The following is a 25,549-nucleotide window of genomic DNA, read 5'->3' as shown; positions in this document are numbered from 1 at the left end:
CTGTTGTGCTTCAATCAAAACTATAACCAGTCTATATTCTAGAGTCACATGAAAATTGTTAGCGCTTTTTAAAATACAAAAATATTTTTTGTATTTGACAGAAAACAGCATATCTTTTAACATTTTTGGAAAAAAATTATTTTTCAAAGGTGCGTGAAAACATGCTGAGATGAAATTGCAGAGGAGAGCAGAAAAAACTACTCTAGATTGGCTCAGCGACTAAATTAATCATAGTCTTTAACAGAGACTTGCTTTAGTTAATCTGTTTGGCTCAAGAGAAGACTTGGAATCTCACCAGACCTCTCAGGCAATTGGAGTATGCTATCAAAATTAATAACACAGTAACTGATTCCATGTGTAGTCGGTGTGTCACAGAACCTAAAGTAGCTGCATTACTACCTCAGTGCAGTTTGTGAGTTAGGTTTTCTTTGCAAGTGTAGTGGAAAAGAGGAAAGGGAAAAAAAAATATCTCACCTCTGTCTGCACCATAGCTGGTCTCTGTGTCCGTAACATTTTCACTGTCTGAAAGATGTCTACTACGCCCTCATATCTCATTCGTTCCAAGACGATGCTGAGGGTGATGAAAACTCCAGTTCTACCAACACCCGCGCTGTGCAAGAGGGATCAACAGGGTAGAAAAGTCAATGTTGAGGCCAGAGAAACTAGATAATTATGAAAATAGTTTGCCCTAAATCAAAACAGTTTACTAGTATGCTAATTTGGTGTATGTGGACATGACCTCTGTTGTAATTTCTATTTTTCTTTTGCTGCTGATGGAAAATTGTATTTTTTTTCTTTTCAAGAGATATTTGCATTAATTTTCATTTATTACAGAATATAACTGATGTGGTTTGGTGTTTTATACCAGTTGGTTACTTACCTACAGTGGACTGAGATAGGCCCATCTTGGCCAAACTGCTCTTTTGTTTTATGTACTTGGCCAATGAAATCGATGAAGCCCTCTCCTGATTTTGGCACTCCTTGTTCAGGCCAGTCTGTGAACTGAAACTGCCTTACTGTCCGTGACTGTCCATCCTAGGAAAACAGGATGGGAAAATAGAAAGAATGTACAAATTGGACACCACTTGGAAAGATGGAAAATTGGCAGCAAAAAAAGACCTGGAAACAGTCTGAGTTATTTCGCAGACAGCCAACCCATGGCAGTTCCATGACCATCTCCATCACCATGATTCATGCTTTTTTGGTTTTACAGTGCAAGACAGCATTCTTAAAAAAAAAAAAAAAAAACTAAAAAAAATCTGGGAGCACAGGTGCCAAGTTTAAAGCATCAGAGAAAATGTTTTGTCGTTAGAGTTATTAGAGAGTCTGTCATTTTACCTGAATGTATTAAACATGAACACTAAAGATGCCTTTGATGTGCTACCCTCGACAGGGTGCTTGGAGAATTGACTTTAAGGGTGTGCATTACTTTAGTGATATTGTATCCCCTTGATAAGGAAAGCAATCACATTGACGAAACAGTGTAACATGCACTACAAAGGGAGCCTGCACTATTTATCTGTGTAAGCCTTTGATGGAATTAAAAACTCTGGCAGCTCACTGCTGCCGGCACCACATTTGTTTTTACACATTGACATGTGTCACAAGTCCTACAAATATATATTTATGCTTATGTTACACTTAAGGCCATAGTTTGGTATAAACAAATATTTGATCGAATGCCAAAATTCTGATCTAATAACTACTGCACTGTTAACTCCAGTCAGTGTGTTCACCATACAGCACATTCAGAGAGGTTACATGTTCTGTGAAACAGTGTCTGCTTACCCTGGCGTCAGTCACTTTGAACTCTCTCAGGATATACTGGGGCATGTTATACTCGGCCATAGGGTCCACCACAAAGTACTGGTATCTGGCCGACCTTTCAGCTGGCCAGTACTGGTGGCATTTTTCCTGTATGGAGTGAAAAATAGAATACCTCAGCAAGCCATAACACTCCCTTCAAACACAAGCTTTATTCACAGAAATCTGTCATTGTATTCTCATGGCAGAATCTATGCATGGTATTTCATATGAGGTCTTGTGTTCCTCTGTGTTCTGTTGCTAGACAAAGGTTTATGTGCAAAAAATGAAATGATAAGAAAATAAGTGTATGCATACCCTGCCCATTTCTCTAAGCTTGGTGAGCATAACGACAATGGTAGAGTTGTGCTCCCAGAGCATTCTCCAGAAGTCCTCTGTGGTCTCTGCCAGTGGTCCCTGTGTGGCAATGTAGGCTTTCTGTTGCCTATGGGAATGTAATAATTACATGACAAAAAAGGTGTGATACAGTTAGCATGGAGATATATTTGAACTTCCACTGTGACCCACTGTGAATGGTTAGACGATTAAATACAGATGTAAAAAGAGCTATATTTGCAATGATTGATGGAAAACATGGCATTGGCTCTTGTATAAATCCACTGACACTAAATCAATATTATGAATATGCAGTATTATATGCTGTTCATCTGATATACAATAGGTGTCAGAGTACTTGAGCACCTACCTGTACCCATCAATGAAACTGGCATTGATGTAGTCAGAGCCCTCAACTCCTCGAATGGGCTGAAGACACACTCGTGTGGACTCGTATGGCATTATGTTAACAAGGCGGTTCTTGAACTTGTTGCAGGGGAGATTGGCACTGATGAATCGTGATGTGTGGGCTTTAGTGTTAGCTAAACGCTGAATGGGAGAAAGAGAAAAATAAATGTTATTGAGCATTTTGGTGCCAGTTAAGGAACACTGACATTCTGGTGTTTCCTTTTTTCCTTCGTGACTGACTGTGTTTGACACTAAAGGTGGATCGTACATGATGAAGGTGTGAGCACTATGAACAATTGCATACCTTGAGAGAAGGGAAGAATCCAAAGTATAATAAACTGAACATAACGGGTGATGAAATCTACACTATAATGGCTCATAGTGTACTGTGGTTATATACTATTTCATGTAACCATGAAGTATGGAAATGGCATCAAAGTGATTACTATCACAGCTTGCCGTTTGCTTGAAAAAAGAAATGGCATGTTATGATGAAAAGACAGGGAAATGGATACCTAAGCAAGTCTGGGGTGGACAGAAGTGCCAAGTAATCTAACCTGCTTATCATGATCCAGTGGAATCAACATCCTTCACAGAGCAAGAATGTAGGTGCGTGACAAGTAAGGCAACACCATGCATATAGCACCGCCACAGACTGCAAACGGCTAAATAAGGTTGGTTGAGCCTCTCATTGTTAATGTGGAGCGTATTGCTCAAGTCCCTCTGGCAACTGTTCTGTGGCTGGGAAAACCTATGTTTGGCGTTTTCATGTAAACCGAGACCCTGTTACCAAAGGAAGGGGAGCTATGGAAAGGGGAAAACAGAAGGGGGAATTTATCCTATGTTGCATTACACAAGTGAGTCAACTAAGGGGAATAGAGAGGAAACCACAGGCCCCATGCTGTCTGGTGAGCCTAATGGTAAGTGGAAGAGTTTGGCTGATTCTGTGACATTGGGGCCTGCTTGTGACTTAGGACACATGGTGCCAGCAGGATCCCTGTAAATTCTTGCTACATATGGAAAGTTGCTGGTGTAAAACTTTTACATCAGGTGTGGTTTGCAATATTCAGATTATATTATGTTATGTTAAATTAAAGCTAAAGTGCTGTTTTTTTTAAATACCTTGAACTCAAGTTCCATGCCAGTGACATTCTCTCCACCCTCTATCTGCGTCAGTTTCTGGATGTAGGCGTATAGGTTTCTGGCGGGCACTTCGGTGGTGCCGCAGTTGACGGCCTCCTGGAGCGCGTCATGTATGAAGACATACTGGTCCTCTGTCTGCACCATGTAGTTGCGCTGGGCACGCATTAGCGTTACATGCCCATAGATGTCCACAGTCTTCTCGTGCTTGATACGTTCCAGCATGGCATCAATCACGATGAAGCAGCCTGTGCGTCCCACCCCAGCACTGTAATCAAAAACACGATCAAGAAGGAATTATGTGTATGGAGTGGTATTCTTTAGAAGTAGCTTTAAAAGAGAGGCTAGTTTCATTGTACAACTCACAAATCTTATGGAAAAAGAAATGTATAGCAAGGTCCCTGATCTGACATAGTTGGACAGCAAATCTTGGAAACCATATAGAATGTGACTGTATTTGATGCCCAGTGACAGACAGGATAGTCCAGTGGATGTAGAGGTGACTTTTCTAAACATATACAGGGGTTTGAAGAACTCAGTTTCTCCCAGTGATGAGGAAAAAAGGTAAAGTCTCTGTGCCAAGTTTGTTGCTGTAGGACAGACCATTTGGCTTGGTGTGTAATTAAATCTGAAGTGGTACTGTGTGGAGTGGAGGGCTTGGCAGTGACAGCCTTCAGTGGGCTCGCTGCTGGCTTAGCAATCTAGCCTCTTCCCCCTAGACCCCACCTGTGCTCTCCAAGCCATCAGGACTAATCACTTATGCAACAGCAACATTTAACCTTTATGTCATAGTTCCGGAAAGTGCCACTACAACAAATGCGCACACAAATGTGGATACACAGTCACAATTTTGAGAGTATGATTTTTTGAGGGCTTCGTTAATATGCTGCGCAACTTCTGAGAAGTGCAGCTGACTTCAATTAATGCCATTAGATTAGCACAGTGCACCTAAATGGCATAAGAGCTTTAGAAGAGGCACTGAAAGGCAGGTCTCTTCATTAAGATTCACATCGGCACATTTTTACATTAGTGAGAAAAATGCACCAGTGAAAGAGCACTCTGACAAAGAGGGGAGATGTTTTACTGTTTCTCTTTGACCTCTCCTTGCAGGCCAGTTTGAGACATGTGGTATAAATCCCCCCCCCCCCCCTTTTTGCAGACTGCTGACAATTTAGGTTAAGCTCACCCCTGCACATTACATGTTTTAATAGCGCAAGCCTCAGCACAGATGTTTTCTGATGACAATTTATTTACCATAAGGCGACATGATGGTGCTAAATCTTGTTTGTTAACTCTCCTCCCACAAAGTATGGAATTGACAAGACTACTTCTTGCACTTGGCAATCCAAAGTAAATAGGTTATGCAATCCATTAAGCTGACATGCCTACGAGGTGCAAGCCATGCTCTCGTGCCTCCTCCTTCTGATGAAGCATTTGTTTTTCATTTGTTCTGAGCAACAGGGAAGGGGTTGAGAAGGAAAACTCAAGAGGGAGTAAAGTTGGTCCCTCAGGGACAAGTCTGGTTAATGTGCCATGCTGCACTGGAACTGTGCTGCGAGTGGAATAAAGACACATATGGGAGTCATTGGCTTTAACAAATGATCTGATGATCACTTTCAAAATGGCTGACATCGGCTGAATGAGACTGAACTCTTTTGTTATTTTTTGACAAAACTCGTCACAGCTGTAGGTCCAATTCCAAATGTGCATGTGAGTGAAAGAGAGAATCAGGCGGCAAAGAAATGTGAAGGTGTCTGAGGGATATTTGAAGAATGAATCACTTCCAGGTTTGAGAACACCTCAGCCCTTGGGCGGGCAATACAGAAAGTAGGAGATTTCTCCCTTTACCCCAGCTGCTTCCAATCTGAAAACATTTTACAGTGCAGACCTGAATGTGGGAGAGTGATGACCTGCGAGAGAGTAAGTGACAGGGTGACAGCATTGAGCTAGAGAGACGGAGACAGAAGAAGATGAGGAATGGGGGAGAGAGGTGTGAAGAAGGAAGGTAGGGCTGTGTGCAGAGAGGTGCTGCAAGTTATCTAGAAGTTGTGTAGTTCTTGAGTTAGTTTTCTAAAAGACTGAGCTGCACGAATATATATTACCCACAATTTTTCCAGAATATAAGACCGGCAAATGCTAGAAACATGTGTAATACTCCTTTATTGACAAGTGATGGTGTGTGTAGTGGGGTGAGGTGGTGCAGAAAGCCGTCAGTACATTTGGCAGTTGAAGGGGAGCTGGCGGACTGCGCTAATGACCTGACACTGCCTTTTCAGCCAGTCAAGACCAGCTGCTTTGGACATCGACACACATTAAGTGTCAGACTAATATGCTTTCCAGGAGTTTAGGGAATGGGAGAAAAAGTGCAGTGTAAAATACAGCTGCAGCGAGTACCGAGAAGATAAAGCATGAGCAGCAGTGAAAGCAATTACATATGTATTGTTACCAAATCTCTTGCTGTCAGCTAACCTGTCACCATTTCCCTACTCTGCTTATTGAACACTCATAAACTGAAACGCACCAGGATCACTGCATAGTTGCTAATGGAGTCAATAATAATTTTAGTCTTTCGCATTTGTGAATACTTTTCAAAATGTGGAAAGTAAACTTGGACTTGGGCACTTTCCTTCACAAACCACTGGAGAATGTTGGCAGTTGATTTTTGTCCATTGTGAGATGGCAACAACAGTAGGACTACTCCTCTTTCATGTAGACATGCCACAGGAGGTGGAGTTTTGTGGTAGTTTTCCTGTCCCTTTCCTTCCCTGTATTTGAGTCAACACTGTTTTTTGACCCTCTGGAAGAACATGTCAACTCTTTACGGCTTGAATGTGGACTAGAAAATGTGGAGGCCAAGTTAAATATTTCCACCAGCCATGTATTGTGTGACGCCATGACACTAAACCCACAGTGAGGCTAGCTTTTGTGGTGTGTGAGGTCTTTGATGGTGATGATGGGGCAGCCAGTGTTAGAAAATTACTTTAATCTTTTATGTAGGAAAAACATTGCTGCACTGATGACTATTTGTTGAAAGGTAAAGTCTGTTGAACCTCTGAAACCTCTGTCTAGACACTCAATATTGCTGTCATGTCTATGGAAACTTTTTGCTTGCATGCTAGTTGTTTGCCTTTGTCTTCCGCAACTAATATAAGTGAGAGCACTTACTGAAACAGACTACAGTGTATGCTGCATTATGTGCTACCTACCACAAGAATACACAGTAAAGCAGAGAAAAATAAGAAAGGGTAAAAATAGCAAAGTTGTCAGACAATTGAAATTGAGGGTTGTTCTATCAAGTTTCCCTTCCAAGTCACTGAGAAAGGCCAGTGCTGTCCATGACATTCAATCATGTCCTTTTAACCTCCCCTGTGACTTCACAACACCTGAGTAGCCCTTTAGCTGGAAGAGCAAAACCCGCCCTGACCTGTGGGTTCATGAAAACAGCAGGAAGCAGGTGCACAAATTGTTGTTTTCTGTTTCTATAAACATTTCTGAGTTCACAGTTAGCTTTCTGGCACTTTGTGAGCGATCCTCTGGCTTACAAGGAAAATTGTCAATGATGCAAGAAGAAAAAAAAAAGAAAAAAAAAAGACTCTTTTGACAAATTGGAGCAATTTAAGTGCTACCACAAATGAAATACAAAAACCTTCTTATAACTCTTGCTGTGTGAATAGCTGAACTGGAAATACCTCATACTGTAAACTAAGATGAAGTTTTCACACTTAAAATGTGTGTGTGTAAATTAAAAGAACTGTTATGGAACTCCAGTGATGTGTGGGACACACAAGTAATTCAGGGGAATTCTGCAATAGGTTGAGTCACTTTCTGTTTTGTAAGACATATATACTTTGTAATTATCTGTTTTAAAGTGCAAAAATCCCCATGGTGTGGGGGTACAGATAAAATGAGGGGTAGTTATATCTAAGGATCTGGGTGTCCCATGCTAGTCAGGAGATAATGGTATGGTTAGTATGATAAATTAACAAGTTTATAATAAGTGAGATACAGAGCATGGGAATTATGTACAGTTTATTTTAAACTGTTCTAACTTTAAGCTCATAAGCCACCACAGAAAACAAAACAAATCCAGAGCCCTTGATTGCTTATTTTTATGTCTTTATGGTCTTCACATCCACATACAGATGTGGTAAGACATTTTTTGGCACACTAACTGATTAATCAATCACTCAAGAGACTGTACCATGATGTTAATTATGGGCAGCAGGTCTCTCTTCTTTTAGCTTTTGTTTAGGCCATTCTGCATGTGCATAAACAGCTACAGCAAAATAAAAATCTGTGTCGATTTCTACAGTACAAAATATCTATCTACAAAATATCTCTGCCTAAGCACTTAACACTCAGAATATTATTTTATAAGTGAGTAAATATAAAAGATGGCTTTTAGATTTAAAATTGTGGTCAAACATGAAGTGAGGAAATGCCTCTTAAAGGATTTGGAGCTTGGAAATGACTGTATCTGATGGGGAGCCAGAGGAATTAAAACCTCCCATCTGCAGAGTGACATTAATTCCTGCATTCTGCTTCATTGTAAAAGTCAGGATTTTCAATTTGAAGCGATTTGGCAACTAGCTCTAATTAACTTCAGCATGTGGTATTTCTAATTCTCCAGTAATCCCCCTTCCCTTTTTGTCACTTTCTGACACAAGTTTGTATCTCTAACACTCACTATTGCTGTTTCTTCATTTTTGCTGCCTTTTTTTTCCCTTTCAGTCACTTGCTTTCTCTGTGCAGAGTCTCTGATGACTTCCTGAGTTGAGAAGAGCCAGAAGTCTGTCTTATTTCTTTGTTCCTCTCTGTTGGGAGTCTGGCCGTTTATGTAGCTGAGGGAAGTGAAGTTGGCATGAAAGTGAAAGTTATTTGTTTCAGATGCAATAACCCAAGGGATAAGCCAAGGACTTGTGGGCTGCTGATGTGCGACATGTTGGTGGTGTAGCAAGGAAGACGACAGGTCTGCGCGTGTTTATGTGTCAGTGTGTGGGAGGAGATGTTTGAGTTTGCTGAGGGCAATGACACTAGTACTCCTTGTGCTGTGATGTTGAAAACATCTTCAGATTTAAAGTGCCTTCTGTGAAAGCTAGTGGACTGATTTGTTTGGGCTACAGCGGGCAATAGTTTAATACTCTCCTTTAGCCAACATTTTTCTACTGTTTCATATCTGATCTCTTTCAAAAATATTTAGTATTAGTACACAGATGACTCTGATATAAACCTCCAAATAACCATGAATGTATTGTGCTTTTTCATATGTATTCATATATTCATTACAGCAAATGGAGAGAAAAAAATCAATTTCATGCTTGAGGATGTATTAGTGAAACCATGTTGTTCCTTACCTGCAGTGTACCACCATGGGCCCTGCATCTGGAGGATTACAAGCTTTCACCCGTCTCAGGAAGGCCAGGAATGGAGTTGGGTGTTCTGGTACCCCGTGGTCTGGCCAGGCTGTGAACTGGAACTGCCTCACTTCTCTCTTCTCACTAGAGCCATTCTGAATATGGAGATGGAGAAAGGTTAGTGACCACCAAGTCTCACCTCAACTGCTTGACAGTTGTTACAGTGCCCAAGTGGCTACTGTAGGAAAATTGCATCCAAATGCCTCTTACTTTAAAAAGTGCAAATGTCCTGACACAGTATGTAGCCAGCTCTACTGTGTCTAGCAGTGTCACTTGGATGAGACCATAGGTTTCTGTCCCTCTGGTGGGCCAGTATTGGTCACATTTCACCTGTAATAGAAAAAATATTGCATTAAACAAAGGCCTGATGGGAATATATGATATGTCTGTGAAATGTCTGGATGCATTTCTTTCTTCATTTTTTTAAAACCTCTATTTGAGTTATTAACGTAGTATAAATGATCTTTCTAACATTGCCCTGCTTCACTTTATAGTGATATACACACATATATTTAGTCAAATAATGGTAAAATAAATACACAAATTCTCCCCATTCCTGCTGACTGGGTTTGATTTTATAATCAATTAAATGGCCTGAGATATTTGTACGGAGCCGACGGTGCTATTAATTGTCCTGACACACTCTATAATTACAAAGGTAACAACAGTTTCCAATCATATTAGCGGCTCAGCTTTATTGCTACTCAAGTGTACAGCTTTGTTTCCCAGTGAATGGCCAATAAAACACTGTTCCATTATAGCATTACTGCTTAGCTGACAAAGGAAAGCACTATTGGTGTTAGGGCGGAAATAACTGGGTTTAAATTCAATTGTTTTTTAGTTTTAGTGTTTTCCTTCATATTGTCCACTAGAACTGATGCAGATTTAGATTTTGGGAGTATGTTCTGCACATTCAGAATGTCAGCTTGCTCATCATATCTTGTTGCCTGATGCTCTGTTGCATAGTAGACAACTGGACACCATTCTGAAATATTCAAAATATTCATATCTGCCACGAGTACTTTTCACTTATTTCATTTCCCAAGCAACTCGCACAACATGAACACAAAGGGCAATGAAGTGATTGTGACACCGGGAGTAATGAAATGATTCATAATAGCATTTACTTGCAAATATTCAAGCTTTAGATATGCAAAATGTGCAAAGGGAGCCTGAGTGGTTCCCAGCAAATGATATAATTGATAAATATGAAAGACAGGAGCTGTTAGTAACAACAAAAGGACATTATAAACTACAAATGTCAAACAACATAATGATATGGCAGGGTTGGAGGGGGGTGTTGGAGGAAGCCTTTACAGCAGAGCCAAGAAGCACTCCCCTCTATGGCATCTATGGCGAGAAACTGACCCCTGACAGCATGGACCAAATTTAATTGTAGAATCATTCATTTTCAGTGCCTGTAATATTGAAAAACAGCCAAAGGATCTTACTTGCTTTGCAGATTGCAAGGATACAGAGTGAAAGCTGCTCTCTGGATTGAGTCAGTTTACACTGTGCCAAGCTCTTAGAAAATGCATATAAGTGTGAAGGTCAGTAGCTTCTGAAGCCCATGCCAGCTTACGTGTGCTCAGTGCTCACTGTAAGATGTGCCAGTGAGGAAGAGAGGAAGTGCATTATTATCATGTCTACCTTAAAGGAGTAGTGAGTGTATACAGCTGGGTAATGTAGCTGTTCAGTTGGTGAGTCTTTTTTATCACTGATTGTAATCCAGTGCCTTCAGCAGTGCTTGGCTAATGAAGTAAGCCACTAATCAGTCATGACTAAACAATGACAGAGTGAGTTGCTGTAAAGAGAGGACTGAGTATATGAATGCGTATCCGAAGGCAACCTGGCTTCTCTTGGAGAATGAATACGAAGAGGGCCGGAGTGCAATGTACTCTACAACTTAAATGAAGACAGACAATGAGGACAAAGACGTCTAACAGATGGTGTCATTGATAAAAGGTGAGAGTCAATGGAAGAATGGTAAAACTATGCAATTGGTTTAAAAATGGCATTTTTGAAAGTTTTAATTGATTTGAAAATATCTTGCTTGACTGTGCTCAGGTGTCATTTTCTGTATTTTTGGCTGGACCACAACAGCGGGGCCAGCCCTATAAATGCGAATATCGATGACTGGCTGAGTGATGAAGTTGTACTGTTGTTTGGCTGAATTCCACATGACTGTGTGATAAGGTTACAACACTGGTTGGCCTGTGCTTGAGTCGAGTGTTTGAGTTTGCCTGATGGTCGTTGCTCTTTCAAAATTATTTGGCTTGAACAAGAATTGTTGCCAACTTAGTGCCTTTGTTGCTAGATTATACTAACTCTGAGACCCTTTTTTCACAGAAGCATGTTGCCACAAATCCAGCATCTTCTTGGACAAACTTTAGCTACTTTCCATAGAAGAGTTGCCTGTATTGCCCAGCAAGTGCGAGGTTGGCTGCTGACAGGAATGTGCTCTTAACTTTATCTCTGAGTGATCGTTTTACAAGCAAATATACTAGAAATCAGCACAGCCAGTGGCACAGCCAATTTATGTGTATGCTGATTTTGTCAGACTACGTTGCAGTTATAAAATTAGGATTTTAGCAGTGCAGAGTAGCAGCTTGGAAAGGTCTTTGAAGTGACTACTGGCTAACATGTAGTCTTAATGAGCAGTGTTTCAGTCACTATCTCATACTTGTTCCGATGTGTGACAACAGGAACATAAAAATGTGTAAATGAGAACAACTTTATTGGGAATTCAGCTGTATGAAAATAATGCACATGTGAGCACAGAGAGTAGGAGAGATGCAAACATATAAAGGACTGAAACCAGCTGATACTAGGCAGAATGCAAATAACCAACGATGTGGTTCAGTCATATACTAGGTTTTGAGTTGAGTTAAATCCATCATTTCAGTTGAATACAACTCATCCGATTTATGTAGTGCTTTCTATGAGATCGCGAACACGACAGAATAATAATGCTCTTTCTTCATTTCTGTCTCTTACCCTGGACCTCTCCTCCAGTTTGGTCATCATGACGATGATAGCACTCCTCTGCTCCCAAATCATCCTCCAGAATTCACCAAATGTCTCTGGCAGAGGTCCTTGGGTGGCAATGTAGGCATTCTGCTTTCTGTAGCCATCAATGTAGTTGGAATTGATATAGTCACTTCCAGGGATACCTAAGAAGAGACAAGTTGTGACATGAGTTGTCTAACTGACTGGTATGGTTTAAAAAAAACAGACAAACAATAAAAACATGATACCAGTGTAATATCTCAAATACTCAAATAGAATGGTTAATTGTCTGGATTTCCTTCCTTTTATTTATTTATTTTGTTGGTATTAAATCAGATTCTGCCCCATGTTAGACTCAGATGACCCTGGACACTGTGTGAGGCTATCCTCTGTGTTTCGTGTCAGTTAACCCAACATTTTCTGTTAGTATTAAATGGAGAGTAGCATAAAGCAGTCACATTTAGAACCAGTGTTCCAGTCCATTAGGATTTGTATTTCCTATCAGCAACATGTTTAAATCCACAGTTTTTGTGTCCCTCTTCCATATCTGCAACTGACTTACAGATAAAGCTTGGTCTGTAAATGTCTGTCACCTCACGTGGAGAAAAACAAACCAACAGAAAACTAGCAAAACAATTCCCCCCCTTCCCCTCATACTCCTCCTTCCTTTTGCTTATATTAAATGAAAGGCACAGCAGCCTTTTCGAATCCAGGGGAAAGAGACAGAGTTGACAGCTAGTCAATGCTTTAGGACTGGCAGTTTAGGGGCTCCATGCACACATGGTCGACCAAGATAAGTCTCATCTGCATGGATGCCACGTCCCAGAGAATCCCCTCACTCCAACTGCCCCCCCGCCCCCCCCCCCCCCAGACAGCCTTTTACTCCCAGGTAACTTTTTCAACATTAAAAAGCAAGGGAAATGGAATATGAACACATTCAAAAACCCACCCACATCATTTTTTTCCTACGCTTCCTCCCCCTCTCTTTTTGCTGTTGAAGTTGTCCACACAGCCAGGCAGTTGTACATTTCCGTGATGGACAAGGGATAAATACAATTAAGCCCAGTGTGTTTTCAAATTGAAAATAAAAAGCCAAAAGAGACATTACTGTGGTTTAATGAGAATGAGGCATGTTGTTTAATGCATATTTGCAAATGGATTTTGCCTTTATGCTTTCTGTCACTCAGGATTTGTATAAATTCTACCATTTTCTGTCAGTATGCTTATTAAGAAATAAACATTGCTACATTGTTGTTCAGTGCTTAGTCTTTGTAAAAAAAAGCAAAGGAATCTCAAAGGAAATACAGAAAGATTTTAGGGTGCAATACTGTAATTATGATAATGATGATGATTCTTAGTAGTGGTAGTAGTCGTAGTAGTTGTAGTAATAGTAGTGGTACTCCTCCCTCCAATATTATAGTCATTTTAAGACATTGTGAATTTTCAAGCAGATGATAATACAATTTCAGATTCCTACACTGTTTGACTACAGAACAGATTTATAAAATGGTCCCGTTAGATCTTGATTAGATTTTTCTTCATAAATGACCTCTTTGTATAACAAGGTGTGAATGTGAAGTGTAGCTATTGTCATTAAATAACAAGAGACTTCTGACAGCTTCCACACTAAACCAGTGTAAAAATGAGCAACTTCAACATTCCAAAAATAACAGAGAATTCATGGACAAAAAATTAATACATACTAATTGAAATTAGAAACTGTACAATTTAGCCAAATGAAGGGTAAACTAAGTTTTAGGGATTAACTTTAGAAAGCAGTTTAATCCTGCTAAGCCCATGTTTTGTGTGGTCAGGCAACTTGGCGAGAGGTTCCTTGTCAGTTGTCAAAAGGAGAACATATGCAGTGATGTCCCGACCATTAAAGTCTGCAAATGTTCTTGAGCATCACAGCGCTTGTATCCCAGACATTCTGCTGATCCATCCCCGCATCAATAAATTCTGAAAGTAGCTGTCTTCAAATTCTGATGTCATATCCCAAATCCCTTTTTATTCAAAGAACTCAATCAAAGTAAACAATAGACGCATTGCTTGCCAAAAGGCTTTGTTTAAGCTTAGAAGGAAAAGAGGAAGTCCCACATGTCCCCCTGGCTGAGAACTACTCACTTGCTACAGCACAAAGACTCCAGTGTGTGTGTGTGTGTGTGTGTGTGTGTGTGCAGATGTGTTTATATGCCCGGCTAATGGAGTTCAGTCAACACTCAAGCTGTGTGTTGTTTCTGAGAGACTGCAAAAAGGGCTCTCAAAGTCTTTATCTATCTGTTTTTGTCACATTAGCCATTTACTACTTTATTGTTGTTTATTTTCTTGTCCCCTCCATGGGAGCAGCTCAATGGAAATGGTTAATTAATAGCTGTGTGTATGTGCAATGGTGTTATTGTTTAATTGTGTAAATCCAACAAACTGGTGAAGAAGCAAGCACTTAACTAGCCATTTCAAAATGGTTTTTCATTCCTTAGAAGCTACACTATACAGGGTAGCACATCTTAAATCTGCCATAGACTCTTACTGGACTGGTTCAAGTCAGATTCATGATGGGCTCGTGTGAAATTGTGAAAATAGAGCACTACAACCATATCCTGAATGAGCCTTGTTCATATATTGCACAAATGCAATGTCAAATGTCCCAAATGTAAGCATGGGATTCACCTAACATGAAGTTAATGAAACAGATGCTGGTAAAAGTTACTGGCATCTCCCATTGCAGTGCCTCAGCACGTGAAAAGGGAATTATTTGTTTTTAAAATAATCTATTTCTTTGCAAGCATGTAAGGCATGAAAGAAAATAAGTCTGACATGCTTGTGTTGGAATATAATTTAAAAGTACAGTGTGGTTGCGCTCCTGAGGTCTTAAAGATATGGTTGTACTGGCTGTCTGTAGAATCGATACAGCAGCTGGGAGGGAAGATGCTGGTGGGCGACATACCGTCAATAGCAGAGAGCAAGACTCTGGAATGGTCATAGGCAATCACATTGGCATATCTGTTCTTTGGTTTGTTAACCTCCAGGTTAGAGTGCTCCCATGTGAACTGCTGACCAGGGTCGATGGACTGAAAGAGAAGAAAATATACCATTATTACAATGAAATATTTTGTGCTGTAGGCACATTTTACAGCAGTTGATTGCCAAGGTTGAATCCAGCTCTTTGTAAAAGTTCAATGTCTGAAAGCTCACTGAAATGTGCCTTTCAACACACAGCTTTCGCTGGAAATGAAAATGATCTTTTGTAGTTTAGTGGTGTTTAGATTCATTTTATGGGTTTAAAACTCAGGGCCATACTTGCCTAGTATGTATTTAGACTTTTACCAGCAACTTATAAAAGTGAAAGCTTGTGACTCTTGTGTGTCCTTTTTGTCCCTCAATCTATTTTTGCATGTATTTGCACTGATGGCACATTTGCGTGAGGAGAAAAGCTAAAAATAATATAATTTTTGTGTTCACGTCAGGCATAATATTAATTTCTGGTTGAGCTATTGGTAAAATATTGCTTTGTCTCTCCCCCTTCAACATGGAAGGGTTTGTCTTGCATGAATAGTTTCCTCTCAAGGTCAAATAATGTCAGTTTAAGACTACCCTTTTAAAAGCTTGATATTTTCACCATGTAAGAAGAATAAAATCACACAAATTCATAGCATAAAATAACACGGCTTTTTCAGTTAAAAGTATGCTTTTTGTAGTTAACACGCCACCTCTCTAAGTTGGCCACAGTATAACAATATAAAGAAGCTCTTCAACTGTCAATATTTTAAGGGACATGGAAAGCAATCACATGTTTTGGCTTTCATATTACAAATTAAGAAATACTGTATTTACACACTGTATATGCTGGCATACTAAAATAACCATTGGGTGTCCACTTTGTACAAACCAGATGCTGAGGCTCTTAAAGTAACTGGTGACAATGAAATATGTCATCTTCTTGATATATAACAGTGCAAAGGATTTCTTTATGAATAGTCTAAACCAGGCTTGTATTTGTCTCAGTTAATTTAACAATCTATTCTGGCCTCTAAGCATCTTGCAGAAAATGGGGTGTCGGCTAACACTGGAATCTAAGTTGTCTCTGATCTTCAAATCTTAAATTATAAGTCAAATAGTATTTTGTGGAGCAAATTTTACTTTAGTGGAAGTTCACATTTAAGAACTATGTGAAATTTGTGTTGTCTTTGACATGAAATAACCACTGTAAATAATTAGATTTCCAAAAAGATACAGCAGAATCAGTCCCAGAGGAAAAGCTCATGCTCCATTGGCTTTGCTCATTTGAGCATGGCAAATACTAGAATACTAGAATACCACACTTGAGACTGGTTTAACAGCATTTGCTATCCAAGTCCCAATTTAGCTTTATAAGGCATAGCTCGATAATGGTCCCTCATCAGCAATGAATGAACTATAAAACATACTGTTACAAAGGGAAAACACAAAGACATGAAAGATAGCATTCCATTTCATATGACAGGGAAAATATTGTGCTTGTGTTTTTAACGACCACAGACTACTTTTGTGTTCATCCTCACCGAAGGTAGAAGAAACCAAAGTGCAGTAGAACAAACTACAGCCACATTAGGACAATGACCTGTCTTTTAAACTAGATAGATCTGAATATGATCCAGCTTTTATGGCTTATTTAGAATAATTTATATGAACAGTAAACACATGAAAATTCACTTTCAGACTACTTTAATGATGTCGAACTTCAGATTATTACTACGACCATGGAAAGAAAAACATTAGACAAGACATTTCAGCATTGAGTTCATCTGCAGAAATCACCTAAAGTAGCAATATGGGAAAAGGCAAACAACTGGCTAAATCTGATACTTTATCAAAATATGTTGAAACAGTGGGCCGCATCATTGCTCATAATAAAAATCTTTATTTTATTGTAATCTCAAAATTGCTTTCCTCTGCTCTTGAATAAGCACAATAAAATTGGAATTCAGTATGCTTAAGCTGCAGTAATGATTGGGCAGCTTGGCAGGTACCCATATGGTGACCTCATAGATTTTGGAGCTGTTGTCGGACCCGCAGAGGAAGGGTGGCTGTTCCTATCTCATAAAATGCTCCAGAAAGGACCGCTTGATTGCATAGTTTTTCAGGGTCCACAAGTGCTCTACAAACACAAGTTAATCTACAATGCAATTCCAATACGAAGGAAACATTAACATCATCTAATTACAGTCTATAGGGTTTTGAGGGCACTTTAATTGTAAGGACTTTTAAATTTGAAGAATTTAACACATCATACATAAATATAACTATCACCTTTGTTCAGTGGCATATTTTTATTCTGATAGTGGCCATGCAGACTTCAGCTCATGTAAACATAAATTGACTAGCTATGTCAGTAAACCTTAGCCTTTGAAATCTCCAGAGTAGTAGTGCATTAGTCACACTAACAGTAAAGCATTTTGTTTCCCAAGGATATCTTTCTGTATATAATATACTGATTCATCCAATACCATTTGTACTGCTAGTTGTAGTGTTGCCTCTACATGCTGATAGCAGTGCCCACCATGCTGACATCCCTTATGACCATAGTATATTAGCTGATAAACACCAATTTGACTTTTCAAATAGTAAAACATGGATTTATTCAGCCTTGCTTTCTTTGTGCAGGTTTGGCTTCACGTTGCCATTTTTACTTGGTTTAGTCATAGACAGCATTTTCACAGCAGATACAGTATTTGGACTTGTCATAGCTGGAAAAGTGTAACTAATAACATTAATGTTGGGCTTTAACTATCTCAGTAAGTCCTCAATGAGCCAGCAGGCACAATAGCAGGGCCCTGGAAGTGGAATGTAGCCATTACTGGTGTTATTAATTACACCTGTTTCTTTCCTGTCAAACAGCCTGAAGTGGAAATGGCATATTGGCTAATTTTAAATTTCTTAAGCTTTTCTGATGAAGATAGTTTTCCTGAAAGTAGTTCAACACTCTTGCTACAACACAATTCTCACAATTCCTCAAACAACATTGGGACACTTACCTCATATTCTTGTGAAAACTTAAGGTTGTCGTTGGCTTTCAGCCGCTCCAGGTGATCTGCCAGGTCCATGATTGGGATTGGAGGGTGACTTGCCATACCTGTCAATAAGATGGTCTGAGGGTCAGTTACCAGTCTTGTAAGAGGCCATCACCCAAGCACAAGCCAAAAGTGAATCATTAGATAAGCAGCATGTGTGTTTAACAGGGGGAATGGAAGAGTGGATCTTGTTAGGCTAGGTTGTTCACTTAAAGCAGTGGCCATGCTCATAAAGAGGATATGGACACAGAAGCCAATGAGAAGTCATCGAGCACACTTGCCCCATTGGGACTCTCCCTACTGAGAGAGAAGAAAGTTATTCACACAGAAAGCTGCGGCGTGAAGTTAGCATGACATGAACACACAGACGCAAACATCCCAAAAAAACAAATAAACAAAAAAAAAAAACAATCAAAATGTTAGGCCAGATGTTCACGTCTGCTTTGAGTGATGCCATGTTCTCAAGCTGTCATTTCAAACTCCACCTCCTGTGATGACATAGCATTACACCAGATGGATTAGATGGAGATGATAATACAAGACTAGGCAGAAAAAAAGGAAAAGAAGGGAATTAAAGCTAAAAAAAAACCCCCAAAAAAACAAATCATGTCAAATGCATAATCGAGACCAACTAACTTGACAAATGGAGGTTACTGGGGTGACTGGGCGCACCTGAACCTGTGGAGGAAACGGCGGTGTAATTAAATACATTGCAGACGTCACAGAGCAATGTGATGGCTAATTTTTTTTCACAAACAGAAGGTAGAAATTGAAATGTGGCAAGAAGTAGTTGAATGATTATGTGTACTCTAAATGGGACATTCATTAGTAACATAGAAATTGTCATGCTAGAAGCTTGGCTATGCCACCATGCTTATTTCATAGAAATAAGAAAGCATACAGGGAATAAAAATCCTAGCAGCACAAACCAAAGGCGAGCAGCCATAGGATATTATTTGACATTTGTTTTAACCCGAGGAAGCTGACATGGTGTTACACGACATGCATAGTCTGCAGCATAAAGTTTAATCCTGCAGTTACATTCATTCGACTTTGACAATGTGGAATTGACATTGTTCAATATTGGGTGGTAGTCAAGGAAAATGTGTCATCAGGATATTTAAGAGCTTAGACGTTGGGATAAGATCAAAAGTGTAGTGTTCTATGGCTAAAGATCTGTGACTTAAGAATTCAGGTGCCATTTTGACACACCAGTTGGTTGAAAGTATCCCACTCCAACAATGAGGTGATATCATTTTGGTTGCAGACACAAGTGGGCATTAGCTAATGGAAGCTGTGCCTCGTTTTCCCACCCACTTTCATGTCTCTCTGAAAGACGGCAGAGGGTGTATCTATTGCAGCCCACTACTCAAAATCCATTTCCACCACTGGGGGACAATGAAAGTACCATTTTCAACACGCCGTCGCTCAAACATCAAGCATCCTTAAGATGAAAATGTCCATTGAGGGGTAAAGAGGTGAAAGGAAGGGTAGAGAGAGTTGGGCAGAGAAGTGGTCTAATGTAGAAGTGCTTCAGGACTTAAGAGAAAGTGGTCACGTGGTAGGAAAAAAAAAAAGTTTGGTCCTTTTTGAGCAGTGAAATAGACAAGATACCAGCTCTCAGAAAGGTTGTTGGGGGGGGATGATGGCTTGAGAGGGTAGTGAAATAGTGGGAGGATAGTTGAGATGACTCTGAGCCAAAAGGAAAAATACCCATGTGCCAGGATGAAACAGCCAGTAATGGTCCTAACATCATTGAAGAGCTTTCATAAATATGCATAATCTTTTTTCAAAAATGAGCCTGCAGAGATAATTCATCCTCCTTTCATATTAGCTGACCTGAAAAATATGGCTTTGATATTACAACATTATTGGCAGTCTCTGAACACCTGTCCCAAAGCAATCGGTGCTAGAGGAGCTCGAATGGCGTTTAAGTACTGTATGTCTCTGTTGGTCTCTCTCAGGAGCAAAGATGCATACTGCCTTTCCGAGTGATGCATGGACTGTGAGTCCCCAGTCCTGAAACAACCACATCAGTGAGCCAAGGCATGACCACTGACTACCACTCACCTTAGCACTAAAGGTCACAGCGAGTAAACAATAGCTTTTACAGCTTGTCACCACTTTTTCATAGCTTGCTGAAAAATATACTAAAATTTTGTATTGCCCTCTCCTTCCACAATGTCGCATCCTGGCACCTCTAGCAGCAGGACTGTACTATTCCGAGTAAGCATGACAAGTCTTGATGACCTGGATAACTCAGGTGCAGAGGAAGATGACAGCTGCCATGAAACTGTCAAGCTTGCATTTCTGCCTCTTCATTTTCCACTGATAAGTGCCTCCAGGGAGGACACTGTCAGTTTTGACCTGCTGTACCTTCCCTAAGCACCTGTCCACTGTCTACCTGCAAACTGCTTGCCTGTATCATGCCAGTCTCACTGTAAAGATGATGGGGACTTTGTAGGTCGTTATTGTATGATGCTTCGGTGTCAGCAGTGGTTGTAAAACTGAAAACAATGGATGTAGCTATGAAGCTAATTGTAAATATGTATTTCCTTAAAGCAAGCGATCAGTAGCATTGATGACCATTTCCACAATGCATATTCAGTTGTAAATTCACAGTGAATGACATAGATGTTAATGGCTTCATTTTGAAGACTCACCAGGTGTTTGGAAGTTGAGACGTCGAAGCTCAACAGGGTCGGTGGGATGATGCAGCGGCATTTCCTTGCTGTTAGGGAGACTGCCTTTCCTAGCTTCAGATTCTGCTCTTTTTCTGCAGAATAAACAGTAAATTGTAATTATTTTTGATAAATTATTTTTCTGTTTTGTGCACAACACCTGTTATCTCTTCCTGTATAACCACAAAGTGTGCCTTGTGGTCTTGAATAATGAATAATGAAGGCAGAAATATAATTAGGAAGGTGACAGGACTATGTTCTTACAGTACATTAGGCTACAGGGGGTGGACTAAATAACATCATTTCACAGTATAATGCAGTCCAAATCAGTAGCCCTTAGCTCTTAACTACTACCTTTGTGAAGCCTGTATTGTTCACTTTTCAGTGATCATGTCAGTAAATACAGGGGTTTTGCACTTTCCATGTTGGATTCTTGTTATTTGTTAAGTATTTTGAATGCAAGATTTGAGATTTCTATTGCATAGAATCTGTGATATTTTATCTCTTTTTCAGTGTACAGCATTGTCATGTCAGCCTTAAGTGCCAGTTTCAGAAAAGGCAATGTGGGTTGTTCATTCATACAAATCAATACAACACTGGTTGTAGGAGGTCACTAGTAATTACAACATTATAGAACGGAAAGATGATTCAGGCGTTATATGGCATCATGAATTCAGAGTTTATTAGAAGGAGAAGTTATACCATTTGTGCTTTCACAATAAATGCCTGCTGACAGCTGTCAGAGAAACAATGTCACATAGCTAATAGTAAGTAACATGTGTTTAACACATGTTCATTCTGATTAAGCACAAGGCATGATGTTATGAATGACCTCAACTCCAGTGGGCGACCAATTTCCATATGTTTAGATATCATATGCACAGTCCAGGGAGAAGAGGGGGTTTAAAGAGAATTGGTTTCTCTCTACTTCTTTCTCATTCTTACCTGTCTGGTTTGCTGCTCCATTGGTCAGCAAGGAAAGAAATATCGACACATTAGGTGGTAAGACCTTAGGCTTTAATTGAGAATTTCAGAAACTTTCTTAAGAGTAAGTGAATGACTGACTATGTAAGAGTCAAATGATAGCAATCATATCTGTTTTGCTTTGTGTGCAAGATTAGTGATGCTTCACTTCCGAGATTATACTCAATTATGCCGCCTTGGGGCTCTTTGTTTCAAATACTAGTTTCCCAGGTGCATCCAAGATTTGTACATTGTATCTCTGCTATTTCAAGCAGTTTCAGCTGATTGCTTCTTGTTCAAGCATAAAAGTCATCTCTTGACTCCTAATTGCTGTGTCTGTCTTTTCCGGGAAATAAGCCTACCACTGATGCATTTATTAAAATCAAGAATTATGCATATTTTAGATTTATGCATGTGATATTATAAAAGCAAACAACATTTTGGATCATAATTTTGAGTCGTTGTATATAAATTAAGCATACAAGGCATTAAATATATGTTAATATATATGTATTACCTTTTTATTTAGAAAAATACCAGATTTTAATGGTCTGTTAGCAATAAACTGACATGACTTCACTTACGAAGTGTAGGTGTACAATTTACTTTTGATTTATGCTTCTCTCTGATGAAGATGCCAATTGCTATCTCATGTCCTTTCCCAGAGCTCAGCATCACATGGTTGTTGCCCTTTGTTTGGCAGAAGAGCAGCATTCTGTCACATAAAAATTGATCTCGACAAGAGAAATATCTCCTGGTTATGCACTGAATGTTCTCTAACGTGGCAGTGACACTGGCTTGGTAATCGATGTGTAATACTGCCTGCCACAAATGGAAACACTAAAGCCCTCTGCACACACAATCTTTGCGCAGTTTCAATTCACCTTTTTTATTATCCAAACCAAAACTTGATAAAAATGGAGAGAGCCAGAATAAAGTAGTATGTGTAAACATCTTACATTACCCTGATAATATTGATGGATTTTTTTTTGTCTTCAGCATTGGTACTGGTACTGATTATAGGTTGTGCTGACTCTTCAGTTACTAATCTTGCATTCCCAAAATTATTTCTGAGGAGTACTGTGAAATTCTGCGTAGGACTGGATATTTGATGAAATGAACTTTGCAGTAAATTTGCCTTATGTAATAGTTGAAAAGAGGCAAAATGGCAAAGGACAGAATAAAATCTGTGTGTAGATGTGTGCATGTAAAATGTGTGCATGTGTGTGTCCAGTCAAAGCAGGAGGCCAACATAAGGTCAGAGTCAGGATCTAAAGCTGAGTTCCCTTGTGGAATGGGTAGTATTGAAAGGGGAGGGATTGGGGTGGCTGGGACGCTGGCCCAGGCCCCAGGGCCTCTCTAAAGCTGCACACACAAGCAGTGACATGCAGCAGATAGTCAAAGCTCTGCCCTCCTACGCTTGACTGATGAGCAGTGACAGCACAAGGTCTGGCTACCACTAGGGGGTTTCAGACAAAAAAGGCTGTTTTGATTTGGTGTGAAAGCACACGACCGCAAGTGTTTTTGACTGTTTTGCATGTGTGTGTGAGTACGTGTTTGTGCATGCAGGGGGTAGATGGATGTGTCTGATTAACTTTCAGTCAATGCATATGTCTGTGTGAAAGATTGTGGGCGTCTGCATTGGATGGCTTGACAGTTTGGGTAGCTGTGTGCCTGGATTTACTCATCTTAGATTTAGAGTGTGTTTGTGCAACTGAGAGTGAGGGTCATGGATAGCCTGAAGATCAATGCACCCCGGGGTTTAAGTGAAAATCTTACATTTAGTGTCTGCATTCAAATATGCAAAATAAAGATTTGTCCATAGTAGCGTGTTGGTTTCATGAATGTTAAATTTTGAATGGTCATACATAAATGTTGAGTGGCTATACATGATGTGAATTTTAAATGCACATATATAAGTAATAATGTGTAAGTAGTGCAAGTCTTGTACTGTCCCTTGGAGTAATGTGTGCCAGTATTGCATGTACAGTACATTGTGGTAGTTGTCCCATCTGAGGTGGAATTATGTGCATTTGCTGGACTGGGCAGGAAAAATCGCACGTGTAAACTATTTTTTCATGTCCTTACCTCTTGTAGAGGAGGATGGCAATGACAATGCATATGATGAAGACGACTGCTAGCACAGGGCCCACCACCCATATGAGACCTTCCTCCTCATCGATGATTGGCTGGGGGTCGATGTCAGCTGAAACAACTGGGTCAGAGTAGGGGCTGGTGGCATACATGATCTGAGCCAGGGAAAAGCAAATCAGTGATTAATATTCTATCATGAAATCTAATGTTTTAATTCAATGTTTTACTTGTAAATATTGGACATTATGCTGCTCCTTTTTCATTATATTGTCTATCATCTGGTGATTTTGAAAGATATTTTCTTTCCAGTGTATCACATTGGGGTTTTATTCATTCTTTATCCTAATTATTTTCTGATCTTCACTGTAAGTTACATCAGCATCCAGAACTGAATGTTGAAGGATACAGTAGCTCCAACCTCATTTGGGATGTTCAAAAAACTACTACAAGACAATATTTAATTTGCCCCATTCCAGAGTAATTCTGTCAAGACTCTTACAAACACAGCATGACCAACAGTACAAATTAAAAGCCAATTCAAAGTTTTGCTGTGTAATTTCTACTAAGCTGCAGTTCGACCAATCAAAATTATCTTCAGTATCTGCTCCTATGCAGGAACCTTGATTGAACCATTTCACATTCTAAGAGAAGATAAAAAAAAATGGTCTTGTGGGAAGAAAATATATGCTTCAGTGGGCAAATTAGAGATTTTCCTCCGTCCATCATTATCGTTTTTGCTGTACCTGAACTCGGGGTTAGCGGAGAGTGTGTGAGGCAGCACTATAGACCCTGCAGCTCATCAAATCCATCATCTCGCCTGCAGCTGCCTAATCATGCGGCTTTCAGGTCTCCCGTCCAGACAGACACATGCACACATACACACTAGCTGCAGCAGTGGAGATAAGGTGGTCGGCACGGAGGACGCAATTAAAGAGGAGTGTGTTATCGAGGTATTCTTGCGATCGGCTAAGGTCTTAAGGGGTTTCTCTCCCTAAAGCAGCAAGGGTCAGCTGCAGCTTTAAGTTTTTAAGTCAAAGCCTCACAAGGACTGAGAGTAACACATCTGACCAGAACCAACTCTGACCCTCTGCAAAGATGTAGTGGATTTAACCCTCTATGCCTATTAACATGTACAGTTGTTAGCACAAAGAACATGATATCACTATCAAGGATATGCTACATGGATAAAACTGAGACATTTCATGTGTGTGTGAGAGAGAGCACAGACTCACGTTTTCAGACATCTCCAGAACAGCAAGCACAAAGAAGATGTACTCCTGGCCATTCTGGAGTTGCTTATTTTCAAAGTCCCCGTAAATCTTGCCATCTCCCAGGGTGAACTCTTTAGGCAGGTCTTTGAAGTAGGCAGCGATATAGGCTTTGGGTTCTGCCTGCCTGCGGAACCGAAGGCCTCTGCTAGTTTGGTTTATCTCCTTCAGCAGCTACAGTGAGGAGTAAAAAGCAGATAGTTGATAACACATAGGGACACGATCCAGCACACACATGAAAACACATCCACACCAAGCAAATCTGTCTATCTTTTTTTTTTCTTCTGATTGCTGAGCTGAAAATGCTGATTGCAAAAAGCAGAACATTACAGAAAAGATCAATGACTTATTTCATCTGTTTTTAGACTACAAAAGACTGTGAGATT

General features: G+C 39.9%; 1 protein-coding gene and 1 long non-coding RNA gene across 22 annotated transcripts in view; one reads left to right on the top strand and one right to left on the bottom strand.

The window, feature by feature from the left end:
• LOC139621280 (uncharacterized) overlaps positions 1–25,549 on the top strand; it is a 563,233-nt gene that overhangs the window by 127,099 nt on the left and 410,585 nt on the right. The window lies entirely within an intron of this gene.
• LOC139621276 (receptor-type tyrosine-protein phosphatase delta-like) overlaps positions 1–25,549 on the bottom strand; it is a 345,696-nt gene that overhangs the window by 3,460 nt on the left and 316,687 nt on the right. For 13 of the 21 annotated variants that reach the window (XM_071477579.1, XM_071477582.1, XM_071477583.1 and 10 more), the window contains 15 exons: positions 25,128–25,337; positions 23,890–24,050; positions 20,821–20,933; positions 18,794–18,835; positions 18,122–18,219; positions 15,055–15,178; positions 12,099–12,274; positions 9,312–9,431; positions 9,042–9,196; positions 3,670–3,955; positions 2,510–2,688; positions 2,122–2,248; positions 1,789–1,914; positions 881–1,035; positions 475–610 (listed from right to left, as the gene is read on the bottom strand). In XM_071477579.1, coding sequence (XP_071333680.1) covers positions 475–610; positions 881–1,035; positions 1,789–1,914; positions 2,122–2,248; positions 2,510–2,688; positions 3,670–3,955; positions 9,042–9,196; positions 9,312–9,431; positions 12,099–12,274; positions 15,055–15,178; positions 18,122–18,219; positions 18,794–18,835; positions 20,821–20,933; positions 23,890–24,050; positions 25,128–25,337 — 2,208 coding nt within the window. The remainder of the gene's footprint in view (positions 1–474; positions 611–880; positions 1,036–1,788; positions 1,915–2,121; positions 2,249–2,509; positions 2,689–3,669; positions 3,956–9,041; positions 9,197–9,311; positions 9,432–12,098; positions 12,275–15,054; positions 15,179–18,121; positions 18,220–18,793; positions 18,836–20,820; positions 20,934–23,889; positions 24,051–25,127; positions 25,338–25,549) is intronic. The other 8 variants (XM_071477589.1, XM_071477590.1, XM_071477599.1 and 5 more) reach the window with 1 other exon arrangement.

Source organism: Trachinotus anak, unplaced genomic scaffold (genome assembly GCF_046630095.1).
Source record: "Trachinotus anak isolate AG129_WGS33_773 ecotype Australia unplaced genomic scaffold, CSIRO_AGI_Tana_v1 ptg000005l, whole genome shotgun sequence".
NCBI classification, from domain to species: Eukaryota; Metazoa; Chordata; class Actinopteri; order Carangiformes; family Carangidae; genus Trachinotus; species Trachinotus anak.
This window is presented reverse-complemented; position numbering and strand designations above follow the sequence as displayed.